We start from the raw sequence: 19,980 nt of genomic DNA, 5'->3' as shown, positions 1-19,980 counted from the left end.
CTTTAAATATTTTAAAATTTATTTGTAATTGGAGGATAATTGCTTTACAAAGTTTATTGGTTTCTGCTGAACTGCTTTAAAATTTTAATAAATATTTTACTGAAGTTTAATCCGATTGCATTTTGAAATTGAATTTACAATAATTTAAGTTACAGATTTTTTAAGATCATAGTCATTGCATGTGTAAAGCAGGATGAATCTGTAATTTACTCTCAGGGATAGATGTGGCTTGAACGGATAGATATTGTTATCTACCATTTAGTTCAAAAGATGTAAAGTGGTGAGAGTTATGTGCTAAGGTTTTCGCTATAATGAGCCCCTCGGGAAAGTCAGTGGCATGCCAGTTCAGTTTTCAACAAATATCTAATTGACGCGCGTAATTTCCAAGGAACTGTGTTGGGTACCAAGGAGGACGCAAAGATGAATAGCATGAGCCGGAGCGGGGATAAGACACGAATCCAGTAACTAAGCTGCAAAACAGAATGGGGCATCATAATTTAGAAAAGGTAAAACACACGGAAAACACGACAGAGCTTAAAGTGTTTCCCGTCTGCATTTTTTCTTTTCTTTCTTTTTAAAGTAACTATTTAGATCCCTTTTCACCTGTGCCAAGTCACTTGTCTGCAGAGAATTTGCGAGCCTGTGCAATCGGCCCTACCCGCTCTTTCTTCTTTCTCTCCTGGCATATTCGATGAGCTCCTCTGCCATCAGGACTACATTTGGAATGGCATCTACTGTGTGGGTGGTGAAGCGATGAAAAGCTATTTTTGTTCTAATTATGAGAACTGTTGCGGGGGGTGGGGGTGGCGGGGAAGGCAGAGACTGAGACGCTCAGCGAGGGTGCTGAGAGGAGGCGTTACTAAGGTTACTAGAAAGAGGACGGCAGGTAATATTCAGGAAGAGTTTTTTCCTACAACGAAACAAATTTTCAAACGAGGGGCGTGGGCTTAGTATGAGCAGTGCCACGCGATATTAGATGCTGGGCTCCCAGAGAGAAATGAAAAGAGGCCCAGGAGAAAAAAAACCAATTCTGGGACTTCGGGGAAGCCGGAAGCCTCTGCCTTCCCTCCCGGCCCTGTTCTTCCAGTGCCTTTGTTTCCCGGGGCTGTTCTAGCTGTAGCACAAGGTCTGCGCGCCCGGGTACGGTGTCATTTAAGTGAAACACGCAGCCGAGCCGAGCCGGAAGCAGCGACCAGTCGGGACCCGTAGGGAGAGGCGGGGAGCGGCGGCGGCGGTGGCGCTGACTGTGGTGGCTGTTGTGGAGAGGCTTCACGGCAGGGGCGACGCGGCTGGTGCTGCAGCGGCTCGCGCAGGCCGTGGGTTGTCGCTGCAGACGTGGGCAAAAGAGGGAACGACGACTCAGCGAGCGCACTTGGCAGAGCAGGGAGGAGGGGAAGGGGTGTGTGAGGCGGGCCTTGAGTGTATTTGGGGTCGGGGAGAAGGACCTCGAAACTTATTCCTCATATGCTACTAGTTGATTGTTGTTTTCTATTCTTTAATGGCAGATTTTGGAGACACCCCGCGTCTTCCTTCTCGAATTTCTCTCGGTCCTTGTCAGTTGACTCGTAGCCTAAAGTGAGTGAGCTTTTTAATGCAGTCAGTGAATTCAGATGGGTGTGCGATGGATGAGAATAAAAGACGAGACGGGGTAGGGGGGTGTGGGAACAAGGTGATGACGGTAATAGTAATTAACATTAATAGGGTTTTACTGTACCTGACACTGTTCTAAAACTCGTTATATATGGTAGCTCATTTATTGACTAACCCTGTGAGACTGGTACTTTTACTAGCCTCACTTTATAGAGGAGGAAACAGGCTCCCAGAGGTTAAGGAGCATGCCCAAAGAAAGATATGAAAAGTGCAGAGACAGGATTTGCGTTCTGGCAGGCTGACCCTAGAACTTACCTCTAAGCTCCCGACAATATTTCTCCCCCATCAGGGTGTGAAGAAAGTGAGGCCATAAGCAGTGAGAGGCTGCTTTGGTTTGAATCTATGTGATAGAACAGCTGAAGGAAGTAGTTTACATGATAAAAGGTGTGTGAGATCCAGATGTGTCTTATATGTAAGCAAGAGTAAAGTGGAAACTGACCTAAACCATCTCAACCTTGGCTAGGGCCTTCCTCTCTATAGAGTTCTGTGGGACAGGGAAGAGAAATATACAGCCATACACATATGTTTGAAAATGGAATAATAAAGATCACACTCAAAGGATTTAAAGATTGTTTGATGCAGCCACCTTATTTAGCAGATGAAGCCCAAAGAGATGAAGTAATTCAAGGAAGCCGTGACTAGAAACTTATTTTTTGCCTTGGATATAGTGCAGTGAAGATTAGGAAGTTCTTTGCTTTTTCTACTGTACTTGTAGTGAATATTAGAATTGTTAAAATTTGACATATCATTTGATCTGGATTGGTTTCCTCATATCTGTATGAATTGATATTTATGACAAATAGTCAAATAATCCATTCCTCCGCTGTTAATTTACGTTCCAAATTCAATGTAACGCTGAAACCAGGAACTGCTTCTAACATATCTGAGTGACAATTGAAATCTTTTAGTATTCCTAAGAATTTTTATTTAAAAATGAATAGAAACAAGAGAAAGTTGTCTAGAGCAGAGGACAAGGTGGTTTACCTTGAAGAAACTAGGTTTAAAAGAAAAAGGAACTCGTGAAAGTAGTTGAATTTTTTTATCAATTGCTCATGTACTGTTCGCAAATCCAGTAAGTCTAATGGAATGTAGTAATCAAAATGTTAGCATATTCCAGACAGGCAGTTTATAATAGTTGAGGTCGTAGGCTTGAGAATCAAGTAGATCACTTTAGCCATGCCATATATTTCCTCTGTATAATTGATTTGCTTAACTTTGTTCTTGATTTCTTCATCTATAAAATGGAAGTTATAGTTCCTAACATTGCAGAATTACAAGCAGTGTTTGTAAAGAAACCAGTATAATGTCTGGAACAAAGTTGATAATGAATACACAGCAACTGTTACTCTGAATCAAATAGAAGTAACGCATTGCTGAACCTTGTATGTAGTGACTTGGCAGCTTCTAGACCTGGTTTTAAAGGGAAAGGTAAAAGAGTAGCTTCCCTTGTTGGTATTAAGGTGAAAAATATTGATTCATTTTCTAAAGGGTAAGTCTGTTATTTCAAAATGAATGAGAGTTTTAGATGGCTAGATAGCCCCTGATATACCTACCACAATTTTTTAAAACTATTGTGGCTTTTAAGGATAACTTATATTTGAACTTTTCTGTTTCCAAAACTATGTATAACTTAGGTTCTAAGTAACTGACTGTACTTCTATATAGATGCATGGTCACGGAGGCTATGACTCTGATTTTAGTGATGACGAACACTGTGGAGAATCTAACAAAAGGAAAAAAAGGTAGGTAATTTTTTATTGATCTATATTGCCAGTCCTTTCTAGATTGATACGCTGCTGCTGCTGCTACTGCTGCTAAGTCACTTCAGTCGTGTCCGACTCTGTGTGACCCCATAGACGGCAGCCCACCAGGCTCCCCCATCCCTGGGATTCTCCAGGCAAGAACACTGGAGTGGGTTGCCATTTCCTCCTCCAGTGCATGAAACTAAAAAGTGAAAGGGAAGTTGCCCAGTCGTGTCTGACTCTTCGAGACCCCATGGACTGCAGCCTACCAGGCTCCTCTGTCCATGGGATTTTCCAGGCAAGAGTACTGGAGTGGGGTGCCATCGCCTTCTCCGAGATTGATATGAGATATAAATAAATAATATTTAAAGTTTTTGGATTGTGTTTACATATGAAGACAGCAATGCTCTCTACTGAATGAATTTTTATTCATTAAACTATAATGAATTGACTCTAAAATTTGAGAACACTTGTGTGAAAGATAAAATAATATTTATGTTGTGAAGGGATTTGCAGAAAAGGAAACAAAGGAAATCAGTTAAAGCTTTTAAATTTCTCTATTGCGTGTATTTTTCATTCAACTGTCAAGGACTCTACTTGTGACTGCCATAGCTAAGAAGGCACTTGGTGGTGGTCCCGTTTTTAGTACTTGACTTCAAAATGAGGTTAGTGTGGAGGATGAGATTGTGATGCAGTGCGATTCTTAAGATTCTGTGAATGAGCAGACTTAAGTGGCCAGAAGAAGGAGTGCATGGAAGTTTTTATTGAATGAAAGGGATAAAAACTGGTAGCAGATAAAGCCTGAGCCTTAAAAGGAGGCTATGTCTTGGTGGAGTAGCTATGTTTAGGGGTATTGTGTTCAGCTTTCAGTGCTTAATGGATCATAATTTTATCTGTTAACTTAGAAGTGGTTGACTGATTCATGTTAACCAAACTTAACAAAAATTGGTTTATTATTTCACACTCAAGCAGTATATTAAGCAGCTGATTGGGACTGGACACTTTTGTTGGTACTCAGTCTTCATGGATAACCAGAAGAATAGAAATAATTATGTAATCAATTATATTTTTATGTAATGAAAGTGCTTTGCATTTTCAAAATTTTTCATTGAGAAATATTTTGTTAGAATAGAATTTGAGCAAATTAATTGGATAGTCTTGTGTACTCTAGGATTATACCTGTTTATCTAACTGGGGCTGAGCACCTATAATGTATATCATCTATAATCAGCCCTTCTTTTTTCATGTTATCAATTATTGAAAGCTTTATTATCTCTACTTTGCAAACAAGGAAATTGTGGCACACAAAGATTTAAGTAATTTAAGATAGTAAATGACAGAGCCAGAATTTGAACCAAGGACCCTTAGATGGTATGGCACCAGAGCACATGCATTTGTTAGTCTCATCTTCTCCATTTTATAGGTATTAGATATTTAAGTTATTAATTAAACTGTTGAAGACATAAAATGTATCATTAAAGATCAATGAATCTTTAATAAGAGTTGAATTCTTTAAAACATGTTCCAATTAGGAAAATAATAAAGAAACAGGAAACACCCTTGGCAAAGAATGAACTCTTCTAATAATTTTTCTTCTTAACAAACCAGGACAGTTGAAGATGATTTACTACTTAAAAAGCCATTTCAGAAAGAAAAACATGGAAAGGTGGTTCATAAACAAGTTGCAGCAGAATTGCTGGATAGGTATGATACTTCAAATTAAATTACTGTTTTTTTCCTTTGTTTAAGATGCTGGTTGTTTGATTATATTAATTAAATACAGACATTTGAATTTGTTTAAAATTTTTCTTGACAGGGAAGAAGCAAAAAATAGAAGGTTTCATCTCATAGCTATGGATGCTGTATCCTTTTTATATTCCTAGATTTTATGACTAATACAGTTTTTAAAGTCTGCTGCTTTCCAGGCAGCTCAGATGGTAAAGAATCTGCCTGCAATGTAGGAGAGACCTGGGTTCGATTCCTTGGTCAGGAAGATCCTCTGGAGAAGGAAATGGCTACCCACTCCAATATTCTTGCCTGGAGAATCTCTTGGACAGAGGGGCCTCGCGGGCTACAGCCCACAGGGTTGCAAAGAGTTGGACATGACTGAGCAACTAATATTTTACTTATTTCATAAAATCTTGTGAAGTTAGATGTAAATTTTATAAGATAAGTATTTATTGATGTGGAATTTTGCCTTTTATACTTTTGAGTACAGTTCTCTTTTTACTAATATGTAAGAAAGATTTAGAAACAAAAAATAATAAAATATATTACTAATTTCCTATAAATAGGTTTACAAAGTCCATGAATTTGCATTTATTTTTCCGACCTGTTTTTGCCAAGCTATCAACATTTCTTTTCTTTATACTATTATCTTTAGTCTCATCTTAACTCTTATTCTTTTCTGACCTGGTTCGTAGCTCTTTAAGTTCTTATAAAACTGATACTTAATAATAGATCTGTTTGTGAACTATCTCAGGCCTGTTGTGGCTTCAATTTCAGACATGACTTAGGGCTGTCTTTAAGCTATACCTTGTTTCCCTGTTATAGCTGTGTCTTAGCCTAACTTTTTGGTAAGACTGTGCGCTTAATTACACTAGCTGCTCCCACTAGATATCCATATTACTTTTGGAAGTATTGGAGAATGAAAATATTTGGGGATATTTATAACTATTGTCAGGATAGAGAGAAGGAGACGGTGGCAATTAGATATACTTGCTATTCTGTAGATACCACTTTCACTTTATTTTTCCTGATCGTTTAAGTTATAGAAGTTCATGTCACCAAGTTATTTATTCCACTTATCTCCTAACCCAGTAAGTTAGCTTTCACATGGATATCATCTGCCCCTTGGTCCTTTAACTTTCAACATCTGCTATGCCTTCTATTACACACCATTCAGTTGGAGGTGTTGGGGCATCTAGTTACTGTCTGATGGGGTGAAAGTCCAGATCCCCTTTTCTGGAGTAGGTGGAGGTCGGGGTCATACATTTTCTGAAATGTTTGGCTAGAGTAGAATAGTTATTGCCTACAAATTATCCTGTTAGGCTGCCTCTCTCCTGGTTATTTTGTTAGAGGGAACAGCCTTTTGTTGGATTTTTTTTTTTTTTTTTTTGGTATCTCCACGTTGCCAGCTTCTTTGCCTCCAAGTCTAGGATTTACTAAGACAAAAGAAAACCTGGGGCACTCACTACCATGTCGTACCATGAATCCTGAGGTTCTTAGCTGGTCTGCCTTCTCTTTACCTTTCAGAGTCTTCTTATGTTTGTTTTATATATCATTTCCAAAGTATTTAGTTCTCAGTGACAGGAATAGGAAGAAGTGCAATTGACCCTTGAACAACACAGGGTTTAAACTTATATAAGGATTTTTGTTTTACTATATTACTTGTGTAAGTAAGGGTATTTATTTTACTGTGATACTAACGATCTGCACTTAGTTGAATCTGCAAATGCAGAAGGCTAGCTGTACGTTATATGCAGATTTTGTACCTAGCAGAGGTAGGTACCTCTGTCTGTCCTGTTTAAGGGTTAACTACACATCTTTGCTCCATCTTCCTGGATGCAAAGTCCCACCTACCACTTGTTCTTGTAAATAAAATTTTTTTGGAACACAGCTATGTTCATTCATTTAGATGTTATCTGTGCTTGCTTTCATGCTAAAATGGCAGAGGTGAGTAGTTTTGACAGAGACCATAGGGCCTGCATATTTTACTATTTACAGAAAAACTTTGCTGACCCCAGTCCTGAATGATTTAGTGACTCACCGGCGTCACATGACCAGTTAGTGATAAACTGAGAACTAGAACCCAGATCTCTGGGTACTTGGTTTTTCTTTTTTTCTTTTCGGAAATGTTAATTGCTTTGTTGCCCATTTTGGAATTATGTTTTGATTCGCTATTCTATTAGTATACATTGTGATCAATTAAATCACTGTTTATCTTTAGTATAGTAGGGTGTGAAAGTGAAAATGTTAGTCACTCAGTCACTCACTCACCCTATTCTTTTGTAACACCATGGACTATAGCCTGCCAGGACCCTCCGTCCATGGAATTTCCCAGATAAGAATACTGGAATGAGTTGCCATTTCCTTCTCCAGAGGATCTTCCTGATCCAGGATGGAACCCACGTCTTCTGCAACACAGGTGGATTCTTTACTGCTGAGCTACTAGGGAAGCAAACATAATAGGATGTCGTCACAGACAGTATTATGTCAGTTCTGTCGTGTGTGTTCAGCTCTAGAGAGAATACCATTGAGCTTTTTTAAACAAGAAGTAAAATGCTCATACATCTTGTTATATTGCCTTGAAAATAAACATGAGTGTAGCTTATTGGATATTAAAAGAGAGCATAAAAAATAACATCTAATTTCTTATATTCTTTTGGAAAGCCTCAGGAATTAATATATAAGTTATATCTTCTATTTTGGAGTCTTTATTGTTACCAAAATAGCTAAATTATATTTTACAATAATGGAAGTTAAATTCTACTCCTTGCCTTTAACTTTAGAAACTATAATTTATTTTTCATATCATGATGATTAAAATGAATGGTGGCGTGACTCTGTATGCAGTTCAACAATGGAATAGGAAACTGTCTCTCCCCAGAGTTATTGCCTGAAAACATTTGAAGCAGTATAAAGATTATTTGATAGAAAGTGAAAGTCCCTCTACTCTAGTGTTCACTCTTAGCAGTTTAATATTTACCCTTTTAGATTTTTTTATTTATAACCATCTATAGTATTTGCATATTTAAAAAAAAATAAGTGGACTCATTATGCTTTTCCCCCTACTCACTAATATGTCATTGACACAGAACTACTCTTGAGCAAATAAAATCCTTAATTTTTTGCATTTCAGTATCAAAGGCATACAAAGTTTGTAAATGACTATATTTTATATTATGGTGGCAAAAAAGAAGACTTCAGACGATTGGGGTAAGTGTCATGAAGTGTATTTTACAATGGGAAATGGGTGTGAAGAGTCATAGCTACTGTGTCTTCTCATTTGCTCCTGCCTTCCATTTCGGTTTTGTTGTTATATCGTCAGTGGAGAGGCCATCCATAGCTTCTAGCCAACCAGCTCATTCAGAACTAATTTCTCTGGCAACAGGCCTTGGGCCAGATCTGGCCTGCTGAACCAGATCTGATAGGGCAATAACAGCATATGTGAGGAATACTCGTGCCTGATTTTTAGTGGTTTTTGTTTTCCACAAGAATTTTTGAAATGAACTTCTTAAACCTCAGGTTTGGATTGCTTTTTAAAAGGTAAGGCAAACAAGAGACCTCACTCTAATATTTCCTACACATGAAATTTCTTCTTATATCTGAGGCTCTTCTATCAGAGCCTCTTAGTTTTGTGTGGATTTTACACTCTTGTTTTAATATTTTTCTGAGTTGGTAAAGCCCTAAAAAACTCCATACCAGCTCATCTATTCCAAACTTTTCTCTGAATTTAGGCTATGTTCTCCAACAATCCCTTTTTCTACCCCTAAACTGCTGTCATCTTAAACCATCTTTAGATCTCTTCCTTCTTTACTCAGTCTTCCTAAGAAGCTGTAGTAAAATGAGGTGTGGAAAAGTTCTTCATACATTTTAAAAATTAAATCTCAATAGGATGGTGTTGCTGACTGATTTCAGATTTTGAAACTTAAATTTCATTTATTTTCCTTGTCCATTTAGTGTTTATCCAGATTTCTCATTCTAGCTTTGGAAATTTACCACCCTTTGTATAATTGAACCAGCACTCGAAATGGGTGGATCCCTTACGCATGCAAGTTGTTTGTGTAGCAGCACATTTTTTATAACTGCCTTTTGAAAATACTGAAATACCTTAAATAAATATGTACATATATATGCTTCATATAAAACTATGTATCTTATTTTTACTCAGATGCTCAAATCCTTACACAACTGTTTAACTTAAATTTGACTAATTTTGTGTTCCCATTGAAATTGGTTTTTCAGGGAAAATGATAAGACAGACATGGATGTTATACGAGAAAATCATAGATTCCTATGGAATGAGGAGGATGAAATGGACATGAATTGGTAATTGTAGCCATGTGAGACATAATAGATCAAATGCTATAGTCCTGTCTCTCCTGCTCCCTGAGTGTTTTCTTACTTGGTCCACCTGCAAAACATTTGGCCCCTGAATGGAACAGTTCTGAATTGAGAACATAAAACCATGCTTCCAATTATTGAATTTGGTTTGATTCTTTTGGGTAATTGTTAACAATTTTAACTTCTCATTGCTTGACTTTGTCTTTAAAAAATAGTTTATAACATGTTTACAGTATTATTTGTTGTAATATGCTTCCTTTAAAATTTTAAAAATATTTTGGGAAACTGTAAAACCTAAAAATGGTTTTAAAAATTTAAACATTACAGAGGATAAAAAGTAAAGATTAAGTCTCCTTCTCATCTTTGACTATCAGCCTTCCAGTTTCCCTCCCTAGTGCCCACTACTAATAGTTAATATTCAGATATTCTATGCACATGTAAATAATAGACCTCTTCTAAGACAATGTTTATATCATATGCCTTTTTTGACATTTCTTCCAAGTAGTGAACAGGGGTTGAATTTCTAAATATATAAGATTTATATTTTTTTAATGAATCTAGGGAGAAGAGACTTGCAAAGAAATACTATGATAAATTATTCAAGGAATACTGCATAGCAGATCTCAGCAGATACAAAGAAAATAAGGTATGCCTTCCATGTATTTATAGGTTTTTATTCATATACAGTATTACTTTTTAATATACTGTTATGCCCCATATTATTATTTTAAAATGCTAATTCACGTCTAGGTGGTTCTGCATCTTTGAAATACCAGTTGGACCATTTAACCTCTATATCTATGGAATTTACAAAGGGCCTCTAAGTCAAGGGTGCCTCTGTGTGAGCTGACACATGAAAAGTCTAAAATTAAACACAAGTGGCTACTGGATCTTGTTTTATCCTGACTGTAATCCAGAGCCCTTAGTGATTATAATGAATGATTTGACAGTGCACAGAATTGTCTTGTTTCACAAATGATGTTTGAAATTGGTAGGCTTTATTTTTCAAACTGATCACCATTTATAAAGCAGCAGAAGCACATATTCTTTTATCTTAATGTCTTTGTCTATTCTAGTAAAACTAGCTCTCATCATTGTCAGGAATGACAATTTGTCCTTCCTGCTTTATATTTTATTTTAGTTAATATTAAAGTAATTTTTTAAAAATTGAAGTACAGTTGATCTACAATATTGTATTTCTGGTATATAGCAAATTGACTTGGTTATATATATATATTTTATCTCAATTCTTTTGTGTGATAGCTTATTATAATATATTCAATATAGTTCCCTGTGCTATACAATAAATCTTTGTTATTTATTTTATGTATGATGGTGTGTATCTATAAGTTTATACTACTAATCTATCCCTTCCCCACATTCCCCTTGGTAACCATAAATTTGTTCTTCTGTATGAGTCTGTTTCTGTATTGTAAATAAATTCATGTATACTATTTTTTAGATTTCATATCTAAATGATACATTTGTCTATTTTACTTAGTATGATAATATCTAGTTTAATAGTTGGATAATATCCATCTCTGTTGCTGCAAATGACATTCCTTCATTCCTTTAATGGCTGACTAGTGTTCCATTCCGTGTGTGTGTGTGTGTGTGTGTGTGTGTGTGTGTGTATGCACCACATCTTTTTTATCCACTCAACTGTTGACACTTAGGTTGTTTCTATGTCTTAGCTGTTGTAAATAATGCTGCTATGAACATTGGGATGCATGTATCTTTTTGAATTAGAGTTTTTGTTTTTTCTGGATAATGCCCAAGAGTGAGATTGCTGGATCATGCTCAGTTTTTAGATTTTTAAGGAACTTCCATAGTTTTTCCACAGCGACTGCACCAATTGGCATTCCCACCAACAGCGAAGGAGAGTTCCCCTTTCTCCACAGCCTCTCCAGCATTTATAATTTGTACATTTTTTGATGATAGCCTTCCTGACTGATGTGAAGTGATAACTAATCATAGTTTTGATTTGCATTTCTCTAATGGTTAGTGATGTTGAGCATCTTTTCATGTGCCTGCTGGCCATCTGTATATTGTCTTTGGAGAAGTGTCTGTTTAGGTCTTCTGCCCATTTTTTGATTGGGGTTTTTAGTTTTTGTTACTAAGCTAAATGAGCTGTTTGTATGTTTTAGAAATTAAGCTCTTGTTGGTCTCATCATTACAAATATTTTCTCCCATTCTGTAGATTGTCTTTTCATTTTGTTTATGGATTCCTTTGCTTTGTAAAATTTTTAAGTTTAATTAGGTCTTGTTTGTTTATTTTTGTTTTTCTTTTTCCTTGTGAAACTAACCTAAGAAAAGTTTATTACAATTTACTTCAAAGAATGTTTTGCCTATGTTCTCTTCTAGGAATTTTTTTGGTATATTGTCTATATTTAAGTCTTTAAGCCATTTTGAATTTGTTTTTTGTGTGTGGTATGAAGGAGGACTGTTCTACCCTCATTGATTTACATGCAGCTATCCAGTTTTCCCAATACTTTTTGCTAAAGAGACTGCCTTTTCTCCATTGTATATTCTTGCCTCCTTTGTCAAAGATTAATTGACCATAGGTGTGTGGGTTTGTTTTCTCAGGATTGGTTTGGCAATTCTGAGTCTTTTGTGATTCTATATAAGTTTTAGGATTATTTGTTCTAGTTCTGTGAAAAATGTTGTGAGTAATTTGATAGGGATTGCATTAATCTGTATGTTGCTTTGAGTAGTATGGCCATTTTATCTATATTAATTCTTCCAATCCAAAAGTGGGAGATATTTTTCCATTTTTATTGAATCATCTTCTATTTTTTTTGTTAATCTATAGTTCTCAGCATATAAATCTGTTCACTTTCTTGATTGTTTATTCACAGTTTGTTTTTGGATGTGATTTTAAGTGAAATTGTCTTTTACTTTCTGTTATTTCATTGTTACGATGAAGAAATATAGCAGATTTATGTATGTTAATCTTATATCCTGCTGCCTTGTTGAATTCATTTATCAGTTTTAATAGTTTTTGTATAGTCTAGGGTTTTCTGTTTAGAGTATCATGTTATCTGCATAGAGTGACAGTTTTACCTCTTCCCTTCTGATTTGGATACGTTTTATTTCTTTTCCTTGTCTGATTGCTGTGACTAGGAGTTCCAGTTCTGTGTTGAGTAGAAGTGATGAGTGTGTACATCCTTGTCTTGTTCCAGCTTTAGCAAGAAAGCTTTCAGCTTTTCACCATTTAGTATTATATTGGCTGTGGGTTTGTCACAAATGACTTTAATTATGTTGATGTATCTTCCCACTATACTCACTTTGGTGAGTTTTTGTCATGAATTGATGTTAAACTGTATCAGATACTTTTTTTGCATCTGTTGAGATGATCTTGTGGTTTTTGTCTTTTTTGTTGATGTATCAGCTTGATTGATTCACATATGTTGAACTGTCCTTGTGACCCTGAAATGAATCCAACTTGATTATGGTGTGTGGTCCTTTTTATGTGTAGTTGGATTCAGTTTGCTAATACTTGGTTGAGGAATTTTGCATCTATATATATAAATGTTCCTCAAAGATACTCTCCTGTAATTTTCCTTTTTGTAATGTCTTCGTCTGGTTTTAGTGTCAGGGTGATGGTGGCTTCATAGGATGGCTTTAGGAGCATTCCCGCCTCTTTAGTCTTTTGGAAGAGTTTGAGAAGGATTGGTGTAAGTTCTTCTCCGTATGTTTGGTGAAATTCCCCAAAGAAGCCATCCAGTCCTGGACTTTTGTTTGCAAAGAGTTTTTAAAATTACAGATTATATTTCACTTGTAGTGATTGGCCTGTTTCTTAATTCAGTTTTTGCAGTCTATTTCTAGAAACTTGTCCATTTCTTCTAGGTAGTCCATTTTGTTTGTATATAGTTGTTCATTATAGCTTACTTGATTTTTCTTTATTTCTATAGTATAAGTTATTATTTCTCCTTTTTCATTTCTTATTTTATTTATTTGGGTCCTCTGTTTTCTTCTTGGTGAGCCTGGCCAGAGGTTTGTTGATATTGTTTATCCTTTCAAAAACCAGTTCTTGGTTTTCCTGATTTTTCTGGTGTTTTTTAATCTCTAATTTTGTTTCCTGTCTGATCTTTATTATTTCCTTCCTTCTGCTAACTTTCAGTTCAGTTCAGTCACTCAGTCGTGTCCGACTCTTTGCAACCCCATGAATCGCAGCACGCCAGGCCTCCCTGTCCATCACCAACTCCTGGAGTTCACTAACACTCATGTCCATCGAGTTGGTGATGCCATCCAGCCATCTCATCCTCTGTCGTCCCCTTCTCCTCCTGCCCCTAATCCCTCCCAGCATCAGAGTCTTCCAATAAGTCAACTCTTCGCATGAGGTGGCCAAAGTACTGGAGTTTCAGCTTTAGCATCAGTCCTTCCAAAGAACACTCAGGACTGATCTCCTTTAGAATGGACTAGTTGGATCTCCTTGCAGTCCAAGGGACTCTCAAGAATCTTCTCCAACACCACAGTTCAAAAGCATCAATTCTTCGGCACTCAGCTTTCTTCACAGTCCAACTCTCACATCCATCCATGACTACTGGAAAAACCATAGCCTTGACTAGATGGACCTTTGTTGGCAAAGTAATGTCTCTGCTTTTCAGTATGCTATCTAGGTTGGTCATAACTTTTCTTCCAAGGAGTAAGCGTCTTTTAATTTCATGGTTGCAGTCACCATCTGCATTGATTTTGGAGCCCAAAAAAATAAAGTCTGACACTGTTTCCACTGTTTCCCCATCTATTTCCCATGAAGTGATGGGACCGGATGCCATGATCTTTGTTTTCTGAATGTTGAGCTTTAAGCCAACTTTTTCACTCTCCTCTTTCACTTTCATCAAGAGGCTTTTGAGTTCCTCATCACTTTCTGCCATAAGGGTGGTGTCATCTGCATATCTGAGGTTATTGATGTATATCCCAGCAATCTTGATTCCAGCTTGTGCTTCTTCCAGTCCAGCATTTCTCATGATGTACTCTGCATAGAAGTTAAATAAGCAGGGTGACAATCTACAGCCCTGACGTACTCCTTTTCCTATTTGGAACCAGTCTGTTGTTCCATGTCCAGTTCTAACTGTTGCTTTTTGACTTGCATACAGGTTGCTCAAGAGGCAGGTCAGGTGGTTTGGTATTCCCATCTCTTTCAGAATTGCCCATATGACTTTAGGAAGAAAATTTAAAAAAAAAAAACAAAAACAAAAAAACGGGCATTTCCCTTGTTTCTGAGGACAGCCCATATCACTGTGAGCTTCCCTCTAAGAACTGCTTTTGTTGCAGCCCATAGATTTTGTATGGTTATGTTTTTATTGTTGTCAATCTTGATTTTTTTAAAAATTTCTTCTTTAATTTCGTTGTTGATCCATTGGTTTTTAGTAGCATGTTGTTTAGTCTCCATGTAAACATTTTTTAAAATTACGCTGCAGGCGTTTTTAATTTATTCATTTTAATCGTGATTCTGATGGGTCTTTTGTTGCTACACACAGGCTTTCTCTAGTTGTGGTGCCCAGGCTCCTCATTTCAGTGGCTTTTCTGGTTGGAGTGCATGGGTTTCTTAATTGCAGTGACCTGTCTTGTTGCACAGCACGGGCTCTAGGGTACATGGGCTTCAGGAGGTGGGCATGAGCTCAGCAGTTGCAGCTCGTGGGCTTTGGTACACAGGTTCAGCAGTTGTGATGCACAGGCCTAAGTTGCCCTGTGGCATGTGGAATCTTCCCAGCCCAGGGATCAAGCCCATGTCCCCTCTACTGGAAGGTGAATTCTTAACCTCTGGACCACTAGGGAAGTCCCTACATGTACTCATGGCAGAACCATGCTCTTTTACATGTACACCCCCAGTTTTGGTCTGGATCACACTCCAGGCCCTTCAGGTTGCTCCAAACAGCCAAATCGAGTCCAAGTGATAGAAAGAAAGAAAGAAAAGAAAATGAAGTCACTTAGTCATGTCCAATTCTTTGTGACACTATGGCCTGTAGCCCGCCAGGCTTCTCCAGCCATGGGATTTTCCAGGCAAGAATACTGGAGTGGGCTGCCATTTTCTTCTCCTTGGGATCTTCCTGACCCAGGGATCAAACCCAGGTCTCCTGCATTGTGGGCAGACTCTTTACCCTCTGAGCCACAAGGGAATCACAAGTGGTAGAACTAAGACATAAACCCAAACAATCTGACTCCAAAGACTGTACTCTCTTATATTCTAGTATACTGTTTCTTTATTGTACTGTACTTCTTTTTTCCTATCAGTGTTACAGAACAGTATCTATTTTTTATTTGTTTACATACCTTGTGCCTAGCACCTATAACTTTAAACAGGAAGTTTAAAAGAAGATTGTTTCTTAACAGGTTGGTAATTATTCAGATGTATTTTTAAGTACCGGGAATCCTATAAGGAAAGAAAAAACTATTGTTATGGGAATTAGGTTTACTTTTTAGATAAGTATCATGTTGGCTCCATGTTAAGATTTGAATATGGTTTAAATAATGTTTAAGTCTACCCTGGCATACATGTATTTTTTTTTTCCTCATCAGTTTGGATTTAGGTGGCGAGTAGAAAAAGAAGTAATTTCAGGAAAAGGTAATTTTTTTTAAATTTCAGTTTTTAATAGGATACAGTTATTTTGTTACTGAGTTGAAGTCATTGGGTAGGATTATTCCTATTGTGATTGTCTACAAAATACAAAGTAAAAGTAGAGAAGGCATATTAAAGATATATTGCTGACAAAGGTCAAAATATAATCCTTTAGTGGTTTTTACCTTTAGAATTTTTGCTTTTAGGATATTAAGTTGCAGATAAGTAGAAAATGTTTAAAAGTTAAAAGCTTCCTAGCAAGGAAACTGTCAATAGATGAAGACTTGAGTTTTTCTCCTAATTGATTTTTGGAGTAATGAGTTGGTATTACTGTATTCTAGTCAAATCTACGTTTTGCAAGTAGAAATTAATTTGAGTCTAAATATTTAGTCTTAGAACAAAAGACCAAGCATTTTGTAGACAATCAATCAGTAGCATTTTCTATGCATTATAATCTGTTCATGAAATTTTTCTGAAATGTAGTATCTCTATACTGTCTCATGTTATAAAATTAAGTCTATTGAGCATTGCGTTTTAAGTGTTAATGCTTCTGAAAACTATATAAGAAGATTCATTAAGAAAATAATTTAAGCTAGTAACTTAAAAATCTCTTAAACTGAAAATAAAGGTTTCATTGTTAAATGATAAACATTTATGCCATCAGTGTGGTTTATATACATTTTCCATAAATTATAATCAGCCTGAAAGGTACTCTAGAGGAGAAGGAAAAAGAATAATTTTAAAGCTATTTTTAAACTTTTCTTAGCATTACATTTTAGTTTGTGTTTTTACCTAATTGAAATGTCTGTCACAATTTTAAAATTTTGTAGTTTTATTGAGTGGAATTTTTAAGTGATGATAAATAATGCTGCCTTTAAAAAAAATTGATGGACATTCTCTAAATTCATATAATTGGAAAAAGTTTTAATTGAGAAGGGGAAAGAAAGCCATTTGCTGTGATTCATTAAGTTATAATCTTGTGTTTTAACAGTAGACAAATTGTTCAACGTGTACAGATTTAATGAACTATTCATTTGGAATGAGTAAAACAATGACAGTTTAGAAAAGTTATCAGCCTTTGGACTGATCATTTTCAAAATTCATTTTGTTAATCTCTTTTTTATGAAAAGTTCAGATTTGTTCCTGTTGGTACAATTGATTTAGATATAAGTGCTTTTTTTTCATGTTGTACAAATAAGTTTGATCTTGTCTTTTTCTGTTGAAGTCAATAATTAATTATTGAGTAGTTTTTTTTTCCCTCTTGGATCATCAATAGTCCTTTTTTACAGAGCTTTTAATATACAGTGAGTATGTAATGTTGATTTTAGTGTCAGGTGGTTCTAAAATTTAGAACATTGAGTTTGATTACTTATTCTACTTAATCTCAAAATGCTATAACACTTTAAAATGTGCTTTAAATGTTGTTTTATGCTGGCGCTTAAAATAAATACCATATGTTAATACCTTAAAGTATCAATGTTAATAATATTGAAAAAGGTTGACCCAGGTACAGTGCATGTACTTTGGAAAATACATTTTTTCTTTTAAGGTATTAGTGAGTACACTTTTTTTAGTGCTTCCGTTTTCCAAAGTGTAAGATTCCTCCACTCGGAGTCACTAAAAATCTGTTTTTAAATATAAACAGTCAACTTGATAGTCAACTATTTATCAAGTAAGAATTCCGGAACTGATTTTTTTTTTTTAAACAGTGCATTCAGCAACTTGATTTGACTGTTAAACATACCATAATTATTGTGTTCAGTTTTTTGACGCTGACTTTATAAACTAGGAATTTATGTCATGTATGTAATGTATGTTGAATAAATTTGAGAGATAATACCTGATTGTAGATAAATATTGTCACCAACCACCACAGCTAATATTCCTTCCTTTATTTGCAGGCCAGTTTTGCTGTGGAAATAAATGTTGTGATGAAAAAGAAGGCTTAAAGAGTTGGGAAGTTAATTTTGGTTATACTGAGCATGGTGAAAAAAGAAATGCACTTGTTAAATTAAGTAAGTTGACTTTAGATGGGTTGTGATTGATTCCTTCAAAGTTTAGTAATTTAGATTGAAAATATATAGGCAATTTAAGATTCAATTTAAAATGCTTGCGGTATCTTGGAAACTCTCTTTTTCTCAGAGCTTGCTAAAGTTGCAAAGAACTTTTGAGCCCTGAAACTTTTTTCTCAGCATTTCCATGACATTTAGATGAAATAGTTCTAATGCCAAATGTAAACCAGTAATTTGTAAAGTGAAGACCTCTGTCTGTTAATTTGAGAATGTCAGTGTAGATTGAGATGCCATGTGGGAGTCAGAGTGATATCAGAAAAGGCGCTGTGAAATCTCACATTAGTTAATAGCCATATTGTTATGGTATAGATAATAAATATGCTCTCTTTGTGTCAAAAAAAGAAAAAAAATTTAGGAGGGCAAAGTGTTTGCAATATCTGTCTTAAAAGCTTAGGATTATAATCCAGAATATAGCATTTTTTCTTAATAGGCATATTTTAGAATCTGTTGCTCATCCTTTTTTTTTCCTGAGCTAGTCTTTTGTGTGTCAGCGTCTTCTCTGCATCATGTTAACAACTTTCTCTGGTTCCTGAATAAGTGTGTTATAAGAATGTTCTGCCCCCTCCAGGTAGAGGTCAAGGATTTCCCCATATGCTACTTCAGTTCAGTTCAGTCGCTCAGTTGTGTCCGACTGTTTGTGACCCCATGGACTGCAGCACGCCAGGCCTCCCTGTCCATCATCAACTCCCAGAGTTTACTCAAACTCATGCCCATTGAGTCGGTGATGCCATCCAACCATCTCATCCTCTGTCATCCCCTTCTCCTGCCTTCGATCTTTCCCAGCATCAGGGTCTTTTCAAATGAGTCAGCTCTTCGCATGAGGTGGCCAAAGTATTGAAGTTTCAGCTTCAACATCAGTCCTTCCAGTGAATGTTCAGGACTGATTTCCTTTAGGATGGACTGGTTGGATCTCCTTGCAGTCCAAGGGGCTCTCAAGAGTCTTCTCCAGCACCACAATTCAAAAGCATCAATTCTTTGGCACTCAGCTTTCTTTATAGTCCAACTCTCACATCCATACATGACTACTGGAAAAACCATAGCCTTGACTAGATGGACCTTTGTTGGCAAAGTAATGTCCCTGCTTTTTATATATGCTGTCTAGGTTGGTCATAACTTTCCTTCCAAGGAGCAAGCGTCTTTTAATTTCATATGCTACTTAGTACACTCCAATGAAGACTGGTTTCCAAGTTCCTCCTGTAAGTGCTTATGAGGAAGAGTCACCTAGTGTGAACTGAGATTAAAGTAAAAAAGAAACAACAATTGTGGAACTTTTTCAAAAGCTCTTTTCCATTTGAAAAACTCTTAGAGTACTTCAGAGGAGGTGACTATACCCACCCTACTGTTACTGGATGTCTTTGATTTAAGATACACATTAATGCTGCCTGTGAATGAAGCAGCTTGCTTTTATTTTATTTTATTTTTTTTTTAGCAGCTTGCTTTTAGAATAAATTGACAGCATAGTTTTCTAAAGCAATGGCAGAATATTTTCAATTTCTCAAGCATTCTAATACAGTTTTTATTATATATATATATTTTTGAGGTGGAAGAGAATCAGATTGTTTTCTTCAGATTATTTTTTTCACCTGTTACAATGAAAGAATGTAAAGAAACATGACAGTTTATGATATTAAAAGCAAAGTAGCAGTGCAGTGATAAAAAATTTAGCAGTTCAGTGGTGTTACTCTTTTTTCCTTTTTTTTAGGATTATGCCAAGAATGTTCCTTTAAATTAAATTTTCATCACAGGTAATATGATCTTTTTAAAATGTGGTTGTTAATTTTAGTAGTCTTGGATGTAGTCGTTACCTGCACTAGCTGTCTGAAGTAAACTTGAGTAGTTGATGGTTTCATTAGTTGAGTGTATACACAATCCAGCATTGCCATATGAC

The 19,980-nt window shown here is 36.1% G+C and overlaps 1 protein-coding gene across 11 annotated transcripts in view; it reads left to right on the top strand.

Annotated features, from left to right (window-relative positions):
• The first annotated feature begins 385 nt into the window (after positions 1 to 385).
• The window catches only part of LOC101105041 (protein FRA10AC1), a 40,890-nt gene continuing 21,295 nt past the window's right edge, over positions 386 to 19,980 (top strand). For 3 of the 11 annotated variants that reach the window (XR_006057670.2, XM_004020042.6, XM_060404622.1), the window contains exons 1-11: positions 1,195 to 1,399; positions 1,506 to 1,575; positions 3,316 to 3,392; positions 5,001 to 5,096; positions 5,209 to 5,254; positions 8,254 to 8,330; positions 9,360 to 9,443; positions 10,020 to 10,104; positions 15,981 to 16,026; positions 17,922 to 18,035; positions 19,795 to 19,837. Coding sequence is in view for 10 of the 11 variants with exons in the window: in XM_004020042.6 (XP_004020091.3) it covers positions 3,316 to 3,392; positions 5,001 to 5,096; positions 5,209 to 5,254; positions 8,254 to 8,330; positions 9,360 to 9,443; positions 10,020 to 10,104; positions 15,981 to 16,026; positions 17,922 to 18,035; positions 19,795 to 19,837 (668 nt within the window). In the remaining variant the exon portion in view is untranslated. Of the gene's footprint in view, positions 739 to 1,194; positions 1,400 to 1,505; positions 1,576 to 3,315; positions 3,393 to 5,000; positions 5,097 to 5,208; positions 5,255 to 5,274; positions 7,540 to 8,253; positions 8,331 to 9,359; positions 9,458 to 10,019; positions 10,105 to 15,980; positions 16,027 to 17,921; positions 18,036 to 19,794; positions 19,838 to 19,980 lie in introns of those variants that run through there. The other 8 variants (XM_042238941.2, XM_060404624.1, XM_042238939.2 and 5 more) reach the window with 5 other exon arrangements.

The sequence above is a fragment of the Ovis aries genome, chromosome 22 (assembly GCF_016772045.2).
Source record: "Ovis aries strain OAR_USU_Benz2616 breed Rambouillet chromosome 22, ARS-UI_Ramb_v3.0, whole genome shotgun sequence".
Lineage (NCBI taxonomy): Eukaryota > Metazoa > Chordata > Mammalia > Artiodactyla > Bovidae > Ovis > Ovis aries.
Note: the sequence above shows the minus strand (reverse complement) of the source record. Positions and strands in the feature narration are given on the sequence as shown.